General features: G+C 35.1%; 1 protein-coding gene across 1 annotated transcript in view; it reads right to left on the bottom strand.

The window, feature by feature from the left end:
- Nucleotides 1-14589, bottom strand: part of STK31 (serine/threonine kinase 31) — a 63800-nt gene that overhangs the window by 14025 nt on the left and 35186 nt on the right. The window contains exons 12-21 of the mRNA XM_054564007.1: nt 14410-14526; nt 13011-13130; nt 10708-10839; nt 9101-9202; nt 7159-7239; nt 5471-5596; nt 4733-4858; nt 4471-4557; nt 3610-3759; nt 150-272 (exon numbers count right to left, since the gene is read on the bottom strand). Of these exons, the coding sequence (XP_054419982.1) occupies nt 150-272; nt 3610-3759; nt 4471-4557; nt 4733-4858; nt 5471-5596; nt 7159-7239; nt 9101-9202; nt 10708-10839; nt 13011-13130; nt 14410-14526 (1164 nt within the window). The remainder of the gene's footprint in view (nt 1-149; nt 273-3609; nt 3760-4470; nt 4558-4732; nt 4859-5470; nt 5597-7158; nt 7240-9100; nt 9203-10707; nt 10840-13010; nt 13131-14409; nt 14527-14589) is intronic.

Below are 14589 nucleotides of genomic sequence, written 5' to 3' on the forward strand. Positions count from 1 at the left end.
TTTTTTAAAAAGGAAGAAAACTTTCTACTAAAAATCTGTCACTGATTTTATGTTGAGGGAAATCTCCATAAAATCATCACTTTATATATTAAACTGTATACACATATATATATAAATGACTGCCCTATTTCAAGAAAAAAATAACATACCCACAATAAAATGCAGCCATAAGCATATAAGTCAGAACTTGGAGAAGCAGGTTTTCCCATTTTCACCTCGGGAGATATCAGACTCAAGTCACCAACCGTCATGTTCACCGAGGCTCGCTGACTCTGCAAAAACAACTTAAGTTAAATATCTGAGAGGCAACACAACTGAGGTGGCTTTCTGTGAGGTACTCTACATTTAACCAACACACACAAAAACCCCCACAAATTTACTTAAAATACTCCATTCTCTTTTGCTGTCAAGTATTTTTACTTAACTTCTGCTATTATAAACTGCTTCTAAAATCGGTCTCATAAAATTAACAGTGAGCCTTGCTTACATTTCACATTGTAAACTCAGAATACATTGAAAACTAAGAATCACTAATTGTTTAAGTATTTGGTACTGTTTAAAAATTTATAAGGGTAAGGAAGCAGTGCTATTTTCTAATTCTGAAAAATTCTTAAGGAACTTTTTTTTAAAAAAAAGTCTGCAAAGTAATTTTCCTTCACTACTGACCACTTTCTAAGTAAATCACTTCTAATGTGGCAAAGCATATCTAGGGACAAGAACATGAAGCCAGGGTTCAGACAGAGTGGCTGCAATTCTCCTCTCCCACTTATTTGCTCTGTGACCTTGGGCTTTAGCCTCTTGGAGCCTCAATTAATTTGTAAAATGGAAATACCATTTACCTTGCAGAGTTATGGAAAAGTTAGTTAGCACAGTAACTACCTAGCACATATTGCCATGAATTATCTCTTCCCCTCCTGCTGTCTCTGTTCTTGCCTCTGAGTGTGGTGGCCCAAAGGCCAGCAGCTACAGCATCACCTGGGAGCTTGTCAGAAATGCAGAAGAATGTCCACCCCAGAAATGCCGAGGTAAAACTTGCATTTTAACAAGATCCCCAGGTGATTCATATGCACCTTAAAGTCTGGGGAAAAAAAACAATCTTGACCACAGACTTTTCAAATTTCTCTTCCTGTTCAAATATAGGGTCTGGCACAAATAATGCCCTTTTATTACAAAATCATTATCATCTAATTCTGTAACATAACAATATCACACCAGTATACCATATGACATTTTCAAGTGAAATGTTCAGGTTAAAACCATACGTTATTACACCCATACTATTACCCGACCAGCCGCACTCAGGCAGGCCTCACCCCTGCAGAGCCCTGCGCTTCCACCTGAGATCGCTGTGACAAATGAAGCACAGGGCGAATTTCATCAATATTTCAGAATAAGTCATTTTAGATAAAGATCGAAACAATGTTTTGAGTGGCCATACAGCTGACAAATCAGTATAAAAGGGGAAGAATAGTTTTTTGGAGTAAGCATGGTGTCTACAGTTGTGCAAGTGGCATATTCAAAAGGTTAACTAACCAGGATCCCTAAGATGTGAGAACTTTTTAAAACTCATAATTTAGTTACTTTTCTTAGGGCGTTATCTTAATTTTCAGATAAATTAATATGATAAAATAAGTATTTCAGCAAATCTGCTTTGTCTAAATCCTTCATAATCCGGTACTTCATCATTATAGTTTTACATTTGCATTTTAAAAATCTTTCTGAGCAACCATATGAAAACCACTGAGACTACACAGTCACAGGTGGCAGGCATTACCCCATGACTTGCAGATGGCCAAAGGACAAAGCACTGTGACTTATACTATCACAAGGGAACTTTTGCCCTGGGTGGGTGGCTCAGTTTGTTGGAGCATTGTCCCGTGCACCAAAAGGTTACAGGTTTAATTCCCAGCCAGGGCCACATGCCTGGGTTCTGGGTTCAATCCCTGGTAGGGGCGCATATAGGGGGCAACCAATCAATGTTTCTCTCTCACATCAATCTTTCTCTCTCTCTCTCTCTCTCTCTGCCTCCCCCTACCCCTTCCTGTCTCTCTAAAATCAATAAACATATTCTTGGGTGAGAATTTGTTAAAAACAAAAGGAATTTGCTCAAACAATAAAATGTTTGCAAGGATGCAGAGAAACTGAAATGGTCATATGGGAATATAAAAGGGTGCAGCCACTTCGGAAAATAGTTTGGTTCCTCAAAAAAGTAAAACAAGAGTTCCATATAACCCAAGAATTCTACCGCCAAGAGAAAGGAAAACATATCCATGCAAAAAACTTGTACACTAATGTTCATAACAGCATTATTCATGACAATCAAAAAGTGGAAACCACCCAAATATCTATCAGCTGATGAATGAAAACAAAAATGGTATATCCATACAATGAAATATTTGGGTACTTCTTAAAAATCATATTCAGGCCTGGCCAGTGTGGCTCAGTAGGTTGGAACATCATCCTATGCACCAAAAGGTCATGAGTTCTATTTCCAGCCAGGGCACATTACCTAGGTTGTGGGTTCGGTCCTCAGTGGGGGCACATACCAGGAGCAACCGATCAGTGTTTCTCTTTTTTTCTCTCTGTCCCCACCTCTTTCCTCTCTCATTAAAATCAATAAATGTATCCTCAAGAGAGGATTAAAACAAAAATGATGTTCAGATGCACATTACAACATGGATGAACCTTGAAAACATGCTAAATGAAGTCAGCCAATCACAAAAGGCCACATAGTGTTTGATTCCATTTGTAGGAAATGTCCAGAATAAGCAAATCCTTAGGGAAAAAAGGTGGATTAGTGGTTTCCAGAGGACACGAGCAGAGGAGGAAATAGGGGGTAACTGCAAACCAGGATGGGGTTTCTTTTGGGGAGATAAAAACAGTCCGGAATTAAATAGTGGTGATAATGCACAACTTTGTGAATATATTAAAAACTACTACTGAATTGTACACATGATGATATGTGAATTATCTCAGCAAAGCTGTTATCTTTAAAAAAAGAATTGCTCCCTCATGACCATGTACACTTGAGACTGCCCACACAAAAGGAAATACAAAGATCACAATATGCCCTTTAATTGTCTGACGTTTGCTGTTTCTAGAAACAGCGTGTTCTGAGGTAAAATGGCACCTAATTAACAGCTGATATAGTTGAACCAGCACTTAAACTACTGAAAAAGACCAAGGTTCCTAAGTTTCTAAAAATCCTCATTAATCAAAAAATTGCCAAGTGTATGTACCTGAATTTAATCTATTGGGAAGGAGGGCACTAACAGAACGGGAAGCAGGAAACAGCCACCTAGTTTTCCATGTGTATTTTCTAGCAAATAAATGTATCTTAATGATGATAAAATAATGATTGATACTGTCAGTGCTATTGACTACAATGTCAGCTTGTTCCTAAGACTGAAGGTTTAAAAATATAATGCAAAAATTAAGAACTCCTGTTTCAGCACCCAGCTGGTAACAGCAAATTGCTTATACTACATGACACACCTTAAACTGAAGAAGCTTTTATAATAAGTTATTGTATCATCCAAAAGTGCTAAAATACTGCCTAATAACATTAATTGAAGTCTAGAACCTATTTGTAACATCATGATATTTTACCACAGATTTGGTGAAGTCAAAATCTCCAACAATTCCTTGTTCACGGTTTAAAGCAAATACATTGTTCTGATGAAGCGCTCCATGAATTATGTCGGCTTTGTGTAATATATGCAAGCCCTGGGCAACACCTTTCATGACCTTTAAAGCTTCCTATAGATAAGTACACAAAAAGAAGTCAGGAAGTAGGCAAATCATTTTAGTGCATAACCTTTTCTAATGCCAAAGGAGGGTAGGGTCAAAGGTGGGCGGTGGGGCTGGGCGGGGCCTGGGGGGAGGGGGGGATGGAGACAACTGTACTTGAACAATTAAAAAAAAAAAAAAGACTTTTGCAGAAATGAGCAAAGCTTCCTCCAAATGAACTTTTAATGAGAGTAAGAACACAGAATAGAGAAAGAATTAAAGGGCAGAAGCCCTGATTATGTAACTGGTGACATCATACACGTAGGATTTAAAGACTTCAATCTCTAAGAAGAATTAGATTACAAATGATGACCATATGAAGCATCTAGGAAAAAAAGAGACTGAAATAGTGTTTCTGGGTAGGAAAAATCAAGGTATCCTTGACTGGTATTACTAATTCAGATTTATGATGAAATTAGGTCATTTTGGTACTAAGTCCCAACTCTGCCACTGGCTAAGGGACACTGTGCAAGTCATTTAATCTCTGTAAGCCTTATTTTTCTCTTCTGTGTTTAATGGGATAATTCATATCACAAGGTTGATGTGACAAACAGAGTAACACAAGTCAAAATTGTACATCATACAAAGCATGTAGTATGCCCTCGATAAATATTTGGTGGTATTTTCTCTTTCAGTATATTCATGGAAATAGTTTGTTTGTTTGGTTGGTTTTTAACTTACCTCTGAAGACAGAGGCATACTGGCTTGAATAGCACCCAGGTTTGCCCTAGGATAGTACGGGACCATCAAATAGGCCATAGGATCAGACTAAGAAGCAAAACAGAGAATGAGACTCAAAGTAAGAAATTCTTCAATATTTTTTAAGTATACATTGATGGTACAAGATAACTTTATTTTAAAATAAATAAATTGCCTCTATAAATTGAAGGTGATGTGTTTTAAATGAAATGTTTTCTGCAGAAGATCAGTATAAGCATTTTACCTTACACAAAAATAGGAATATCAATGGTAGTAACCCAGACTGTTCTTTGGCTTCTCCGCAAGCTCTGTGATAGGCAGCTGCTCTCTGAATGACCCTGGCTTCTGTATCAACATCCACAGAATAGCCCTTGTACCAAAAAAAAAGGACACTGGTAATTCCAAGATTAAAAATCCCACTCTAATAATACAATACAGTATTCTAACTTAAACATAATGATGTTTATATAAGTTAAATTAAATCTAACTTTATTTTCACACTTTACAAGTACCTTTTCTATCTGCTTTGAATGCTATAATTTAGAAAGGAAAGAACAATTCTTCCTGTGGCTTAATATACATTCCACTACGCGTAACCACTAAGGCCAAATTAATTATCCTATTATTATAACAGTTTACCAGATCAATCAAGAAAAGAAATCAAAGAATAGAAGACTGAGTTGGCAAAAAAGATAAAATTTGAAAGAGAAATGTAAGAAAAACAAGAATTAGAAAAGGCTACTGCATAGAATGCAGTAAGATAAGCTCATTTGAAAAAGAAAAGCAAGTATATCCTATTAAAGAACATATTTTACTTAGGGAAGCTTTAAATTCAAAATTAGTTCTGTCAAAGCATAATCATCAAGTTAGTCAACTAATATAATTTAGAAAACAAACAGTGGGTTTTCGCTTGCCTAAAAAGAACACTACCACTCCCTTTCATATTTCTGAGTCTCCCACAGTCAGAAGAACTTCAACTTACCTTTAAAAGAACCATCTGCCCGTTAACCTCAGAACATACCAAAGGACGCTTGCTGCTAAGTTCTTTCATGGGCTCAGCATCAAGAAGATCCCGTTCCAAGCTCATTGTAAAAAGACCCCCAGAGTTCTAGGCACAAGTTTTTGTTAGAGTAAGAATCCAAACCACCCCAGCATTTTTAAATCATCAACCTATCTAGTTACATGCTATTAGGTGAATTGGACATGATCAACCCTTCTAGAAAAACCAATAAAATAAAAATATTTGAGGTTTCATATTTTTCTAGTTCCTGGCTCTTGATCTACAATCCAAAGTGTTATCATCATACATTTAATTGCTGCTACAGTTCTAGAACAGACTCCAAAGAAGACTGGGATTAACCAGACATGCTTCCAAGGAGCCCTGATGTTTACTTGTGAAACTTATGTTTCCTAAAAATACTTAAATGATAATAAAAAGGATGCTGTAGAATGGCAATGAGAAATGTAAAAATTATGACTAGTATGAAGTAATTCTAATACCTCTGCATTTATTTGAAGTGGAATCCTCAAGAGTGAAAACGGCTTTCAAATATTTTAATTCTACTAGACATTTCTGCTACTGTTTAAGACAATTTTTTACACCAAAACCTGAATATCAACAGTTTAGATCAAGCTAAGTTTCACTGTAGTGTAGTTTTAGTAACAGGGATTGCAAAATTGTTTTGGGTTTTTTCAAGTGTTATCAATATAGGTAAGAAATCCACAACCTATCATTAATTCACAGAGGTTTCTTAAGTATACATCACAGTTAAACATCTTAAAATTACAGATGTCCACAAGCCACAATTCAAACCTTTTATAATCTTCCACAATAAAATAAGTTAGCATATTTCTTTAAGTTAATTTCCAGTCCTACATGGCACAACATATTCACAGACCCATCCTACATGAGATAGTCTCTAAATTACTTAAATAACTGCAAGGAAAACCCCACATTTTTTTTTTAAAGTCTAGTCTGGAAAGATTTTACAGTAATTTAACAGTTCTAGGGACTTTAATCTTCGCATTCATTTATGAGTTCACAAGTCCAGGTGAATATACCCTACTGTCCCATATTTAAGCTAATATCATGGACTTAATGTCAATCTTACAGAATAAACACTGTACTTAGCCCCCCGCCCCTATCAGGCAAGATGAAACACAGAGCTAAGAGAGTCTGCCCTTCAGCCAGAGTTTACCATCCTGCTCCACACTTCCTTTCTGTCTAATACCCTGATCTGCCATGCCTGGAATCCTGACTGCCTAGAAAGCTATACCCACATCAACATCTGTAACTTAACCAACTTCTTTAGAATTTTTTCCAATTTGCTTTCCCTTAAAGGCACATTCTGCATAAATTCCTCATGACTGGCAGTGTCCTGCTTTTATTCTAACTCTTAGACCAGCTAAAGTTCCTTACCATTTCAAAAAATAAAACACTTATAATGTGAATAAGTGAATGGGTGTGAGGCGGAAAAAAACAGAAAAACATGCAAATATATCAGTTAAAGTACAGTATGCCAGTATGAAAGACAGTTCTAATAATAAACTATTCATCAGAAACATTTTTATAGCAAGGTATTATAAATTTAACACTGACACACAATTTTAATATCATCAGTTTTCAACACTCCCTGCAGAGTGGTAACTCTCAGGAGAAACAAAGCTTACCATATACTTATGTAATCCTATTTCAGGATAAAGCAAAGGCAGCTCAGGGAACCACTTCTGTACCAAGATATTCAGCTTCTCCTAAATTCAAAAAATACAGATGTATCCTCAATTGTGGCATGCTGGTCTTCAGGAAAAAATAAAATACGAGTATCTCCCTTATTACCTACCTAACAAGATGTATAACCTAATAAAGCATATGACCTAAGATACATACTGATTTTGCCTTCTACTACAAAAATGAGTAGCAAAGGAAAAAAAAACAAGAATCATCTTAGATCTAAATCACCACCTAACAGAAGAGAACCTTAATTACCAATTATAGGCTTGGTATAAGTATATATAGGCTCAAAAATTTTTCCCCCCGACAAAATCTTGCCTAAGGTCAAATTCTGCACTCACTTCAAAGCTAAAATGAAAAAGTGTGATTATACACTGATTAAATTGTGAAATTGTCATTAATCTCAAAAAATATCCAGTGACATGTTTAAAATAATGACTGTTTCACTTAGGAGGAAAAACACATAAAAGCCTTGAAAGAAAAAATATGCAACTCTACAAACGCCACTTGGAAGCAAATGTGAAAATTGAGGATCCTTGGAAAGTCATTTGTCAAACGTTAGTTAAGTGAAACTTCTAGACACTTGTCAAGTCACTGGGAGATAACTATTTTATTCCAGGTGAATAATGAAGTACATAGTGAAATATAACCTTAAAACATCTACTATTTTCATGGTATTTTTATTTTTCAAAGCACCAATCTTAACTTATTGACTTGGCCAAAAATTCCATATGGTTTTTTTCCTATAAAATAAAGGACACAATTTTCATTTTCACTAATAGCTTTATTAATTTGGACATTGTGAGTATGTCGTCTATCTCTCGCATGGTAGAACAGTGACTGTTCTCAGTTAATGTCTTGATTTGATTGCTAACATCTTCAGCTTGGTCTACCCAATCATGGAGCATCATCCAGCAAGAAATCTCCAGCATGAAATTTTGCAAACCATTTTTGACACATTCAATCATACACAGCACCTTCTCCATACACTGCACAAATCGGGTTTTTTTCATTGCAGTTGCATTTTTACCTTTCTTGAAATAATAAAGAAAAATAAACTAAGAATATTGCATATTTTCTTCCATCTTCAATATTAAAATGGCTACACAAGAATCCACCAATTTTGATAAGATTATTTTTAAATGCACACCAATCTGACAGCTGTCACAATACATCTAGCAAAACTGTTTCAAATGAAGTTCAAGACAACTCGGTGCTACTAGAACCACCTTACAGAAAAAAACAAATGAACATTTTGGACAACCCAATAGCTCTCTCATGTAACATCAATGAAACATAAAATAAGATATTCCTTCCATTTTAAAGAGAAAACATGCTGACTAACTCTCCCAAGGTCACAAAAATCAGTGGTAGACTGGAGACTGAAAGATGTCACTTCCCCCAAAAATCAGGTAGTTTTATTTTCATTTATGCTGCCCTATTAATGCAGTCATTGCAGCATTATGCCAAAATTATGTTCGAAATTTTAATAAAGGAAAAAATCTTCAGGCCTTCTGTTAAACAAAACATAAGCAGTATACAAAGTGTGTCTGTACTATAATCTTGATTCTTGTACAAATAAGCAGAAAAAAAACGAAAAGGAAGTTAACATCAAAAAATTAAGTGATTACTACTGTTACCACTGAGCAGGAAAATTACAGATGATTTTTTCTTCTTTATAATTTTGTGTAATTTCCACATTTAATAGCTATGAATGTTTTTGCATCAGAAATTAATTTCTAACTTTACATAAGCATTACTATGCCAACATAACTATGCCAATATAATCTCTATCCTTGTGATTATAGTCCACTTCATAACATGGATATATTCAATTTCTAGTACAAACTAATTCAAAACTTTAAAGAATCAAATACTTACATATTCCTCCTGCTCACGATAAATTTCCTGAAAGACACTATTGCGCAATTGAGTTATTTCTTGTTTTATTTTCTCAATTTCAGATCCATCAAGGTCATCAGACTTTAATCAGAAAGAAAATAAGTGACCTTACAGGCTTGCTGAGGTAGACTGAAAATAATTCTTCCTAGTAAGAATTGATTCAACTTCTACAGCAAATCACTCTGTCTGATTTTTATATATCCTTCTGTGCCTAGCACATAATAGACTCTCATAACACTTGTTGAATTAGTATTTATAAGCTTATTCTAACACTAACTTTCCAAAACCTACAACAAGGAATTATAAAAAATAAAGACATAAAATCTATTACATAGATTTTTCTCATCTCTTATTTTGCTGCAGAATTTCTCTACAATGAAGATTACCATCATCACAAAGTAAATGTCAAGAACAGAAACTAGAATACAATTCAATTCCTTGGAATTGTTTCCTACATGAGATTTTGTTTTAAAAAAATGAACAAATGTGTGACATATCTACTAGAGGAAAGATAATGTAGGACTCACAAAGACTGTGGTGATAAATAAGCCACCTTAAAAGGTACGTTTTCAAAGTTAGATGTATTTCTCTAAAAGTTAAAAAAATTAAACTAAAAAAAGGCACAATTTCCCACAGCCCAGAATACAATAGAACTGGAAAATCTTAAACCATTATATTGGTTCTACTGAAGTGCTCCAAAGAAAAACAGAGCTAATTCAAGCTGGATTAACACACAACATAAATCCCTTTTGTACATAAATTGAATTCTCAGGAGAACTCTAAGAATCCCTAAAGTTGACAAAGTTTCAAGCCTAAGGAAGTTATTGCTGATTAGAATGTCCTAATTCTTCTAGTCCTATTATCATATAAAAACAACTTAAAATATTTACAAGAAATAGTATGTCCAGCAATTAAAAAGAAGTAAACACAAGACGTCATGATTTTAAAAATACTTTATAACAAAATTCTTCCTTTGGGGGAACACTCATCCCCTTGCAAGTCATAGGCTTGTATTGTATTACAATAGACGTTATATAACAGGCCAAACCAAAAGAGTTTCTCAGTTTTTTAAGTATTCAAAAATATTTATGTTACTGAAAACCAAGGCAGCCATGTACATTGTTTTTAAAGAACATTTAGTGACATGGGAAAATATTACATTAATGTTTACAATATTAAGGTAATAACTTTATTTACATACACAAAGGAAAAAAGATAAAATATATAAAACAAAATGTGAATAATGATTCTATTTTCAAGGGCACATTTATGCATTACTGTTATAAGGCAGAGCCCAAGTGAAATGAGGTACAGAAAGAGTTTAGGAACTATTTGCCCTGGCTGGTGTGGTTCAGTGAATTGAGCGCCAGCCTCAGTGGATTGAGAACCAAAGGGTTGCCCATTCAATCCCTAGTCAGGGAGGACACATGCTTGGGTTGCAGGCCAGGTCCCCAGTAGGGGGCACGTGAGAGGCAACCACACATTGATGTTTCTCTTTCTCCCTCCCTTCCCCTCTGACCAAAAAAAGTAAATAAATTTTTTTTTAAATCTTTAAAAAAAAAAAAAAGAACCAACTGTTTGCTTACTTCTTCCAAATTATTCTTTTCAACCAGTTTCCATCTTAGTCGAGCTTTTAAGCTTTTCAGTGTCTTTTTAATGGACAACAAGTGATCCAGATTGGGGGTCTTATTTAAACATTCGATAATCTGCTTCTTAAACTGAGTAAGAAAAAGAGTTATGACATTTTCAAAACAGAAAACATAGTCGCTTGTTAACTATTTATTAAGATTCAACTAGTATTACTGCATTCAGGTTGAAATAAGAAAGACTACAATTTTCAACAAGATAATTCTACCACTTAATTTCTTAATTATTCATATTTCTATTAAGACTATGTGTTCCAGTAATCAAAGTAGCAAAGGTAAAAGAAATATCTCAAGCTGATACATACAGTAAGGCATACTTTGTTAGAGAGGATACAAAGTGGAATTTCTAGCAAGGATGTAAATTAAAATTGCCTTTCCCAAAAGTAGTTTGATAATATGTATCAAGTTTTAAGAATGCTTATTCCTTCTGACTTAGTCATTAATAATTCTTAAGGAATCTTGAGAAAACAGACATATAAAATTATGTACAAAGATTATGTACAGTATTATTGATGATAAAAAAAGAATTTGGAAGTAACCTTACTGTCTAATACAGAGGAAAGGTTAAATAATGTACATCTATATGAGGGATGATATTTTTAGTCACTCAAAATGACTTACATCGGAAAATGTTCAAAATATACCATTAAATGAAGAAAACATTTCAAAATAGCTTACAAAATTATATAATGCACATAATATACATACATACATACAAGGCACCATACAAAAAGGAAACACAGACACACCTCATTTTATTGTGCTTCACTTGATTGCACTTCGGAGTTACTGTGTTTTTTACAGATAGAAGGCTTGTGGCAACCCTGCATCAAGCAAGTCTATCAGCACCATTTTTCCAGCAGCAGTTGCTCATTCTAAGTCTTTGTGTCTCATCTTGGTAATTCTCCCAATATTTCAAACTCTTCCATTATTATTATATCTGTTATGGTGGTCTGTGACCAGTGATCTGTGATGTTACCATTGTAATCATTTTGGAGCAACCACAAACCACACCCATGTAAGACAGCAAACTTAACCCATAAATGTCGTATGTGTTCTGGCTGCTCCACCAATCAGCGATTCCCCCATCTCTCGCCTTCTCCTTGGGCCTCCCTATTTCCTGGGACACAACAATAATTAAATTAGGCCAATTAACCCCACAGTGGCCTCTAAGTGTTCAAGGGAAGAGTCACACATCTCTCATTTAAAAGTTAGAAATGATCACGATTAGTGAATGAAAGCTATCGAAAGCTGAGACAGGTAGAAGCTAGGCACCTTGTGTCAGCAAGCCAAGTTGCGAATGCAAAAGAAAACTTCTAAATTAAGAGTGCTACTCCAGTAAACACACAAACGATAAGAAAGCAAAACTGCATTATTGGTAATATGGAAAGAGTTTAGTGGTCTGGATAGAAGATCAAACTAGTCACATTTCCTTGAGCCAAAACCAAATCCAGAGCAAGGCCCTAACCCTCTTAAATTTATCTAGGGTGAGAAATGTGAGACAGCTACAGGGTGAATTTAATTATATAAGGGGGAACCCAAAGGAAAAAAAGACAGAATTATCTTACGGAGAGTGGGCCCCTTGTAGTACAGGCTGCTCCCGCTACGTGAGTGGTCTAGGAACACATCTGTATCAGCGTACTACCTGGCGTTGTTGTGAAGGCTGCATGCAGCTTCAGTGACTTTTTTTTAAGACTCTTGTAATTCATTTATCCGTCTCACAATGGGTAATTTACGGGCACACGTGCCCACACAGAGCTGAGTGTTCAGCACTTTTTTACCCAAAATGGCATGACCCCCATGCCCCACCCTCCCTACTCACCTGACTCCCCCCAAATGACTTTTTTTTTGTTTCCCTAGATGAAGTCTTCAAAGAGAAACATTCTACAACGTGGAAGAGGTGAAACAAAAAACAGCAGAAGCACTAAAAGGCAACAAAATCGACGTGTTCAAAAACTGAGCAGTGAAAAAACATCTCGATAGGTGTATTGCATTTAATGGGGAGTACTTTGAAGGTGACTGAAGTTTCAACATGTAAGAATGAATATACAAGTTTTTATAAATAAATTTCATTTTGGGGGATCTCCCCCCTCGTATACCAGTTAACAATGGCTGCAGTGCTTTGTCGGCAATAACAAATAATTTACTTACATACTGAGTATTAAACTACCTGAGAAAAGTTTAAGTATTAAAAAATACAAAGCATCCATACGTTAGACAAATAAAATAAAGAGTAATCCAACCTCAATACTGTTCTTGTACTTGGACTGTACTGTAGCAATAAGCCTTTCCTCCAAATGGATCTTCTGTAGTACTTGGCTATATGTATTTAAAATGATCTCCTTGTCTGCATCACCTTGCTCCTAAATGAAACCACACACATGGAATTATAGACAAAGGAGTATTCAAAATAGTTAAAACTTTCAATAACAGTGGATAAACTCCAAAACAATGCCTTAAACAAAGTTCTATATCCATTTCAAAATATTTCTTAAAAACAAATCTTTTTCTATATAGAAGATCGATGTCAAAGGTATTCACATGGGAAGTTTTACTCCCATTACACTAGTATTTTTAGAGCTTTCTGGAATAAAGGAAATCAGGGATACTAAAATGCTGAATGTAGGAACCAAATAATACATAGGACATAAACACTTAAAATTATTTTTAGAAATCATCTATTAACATCCACTTCTAAAATCAAGTCTGACAACCCTGGCCAGTGTGGCTCAGTTTATCACCCCATAAACCAACAGGTCACGGGTTCAATTCCAAATCAGGGCACATGCCAGGGTTGTGGGTTTGTTCCCCAGTCAGGGCACATGCAAGAAGCAACCAATCAATGGGTCTTTCTCTCTCACATCAATGTTTCTCTCCCTCTCTCTCTCCCTTTCTTCCCCAATAAATAAATCATTAAATAAATAAATAAAATGGACAGACAGATAAAATTAAAAATCCATGAGCATGTCCTCAGGTGAGGAGAAAAAAATAAAAAATAAAAATCAAGTTTGACCTAAATAAGGACTAATTGATAGTGAGAGAATACGGTAATGGTATATACTTTTAATACCGATGTACATAAAAATCACAAAAGGTAAAAAGAAATAAGTAAAATGAAGAACATTACCACTGGGACGTTAGTAAGCAGATGAAAAACTGGAATAGTCCCAGCGGGCAATATTAACATTACAAAATACTCCTTTGAGAAGCTACACTAATTTTTATCTTGACATAGCAACAGAGAATACACACAATAGAGAAATGAAGCTACTAATCAATCACGTGTATCTCTGCAAGGCTCTCACAGATTTTATTTCAAATCTTCACAAATTCTAGGAGTCTGTTCTTGTATCACTGGGTGTGATGGACTAAAGAATCAAACGACATAGAGAGCTGATACGCTGAGGTTAAGAACAGTTTTCCTAGAATTAAACATATTTTATTTTTAATGCGAAATGCTCTATTAAAATGAAAATACCACCCTGTGGAAGAATGAGGTTTTTGCTTTGTATTTGGATCAGAACTTGACAGTGTTACTATTTCAAATAGGCCTTTAATCAGTCTTTTGACTGATTTTACTTTCTAACTAGCAAGAGAAACCACACTGCTTCAAAGGAAGCAATAATAAATATCAATACTCACAATCAGAGATATCTCCAGCTCTTTGCAGACACTTGACTCGGTCTTCTCTAAGATTTCATCAATATTATCAATTGTGTCTTCAGAAGTCAGCGAATCTTCCACAGATAGATCAAAAGCCTCATTTGCAAAAATAAAAGCATGAAGTATCTCATTTAATTATTTCAATTAGGTATTCTGTCC

Source organism: Pteronotus mesoamericanus, unplaced genomic scaffold, assembly GCF_021234165.1.
Source record: "Pteronotus mesoamericanus isolate MK-2021 breed Mesoamerican mustached bat unplaced genomic scaffold, CSHL_Meso_final scaffold_85, whole genome shotgun sequence".
Taxonomy (NCBI): domain Eukaryota; kingdom Metazoa; phylum Chordata; class Mammalia; order Chiroptera; family Mormoopidae; genus Pteronotus; species Pteronotus mesoamericanus.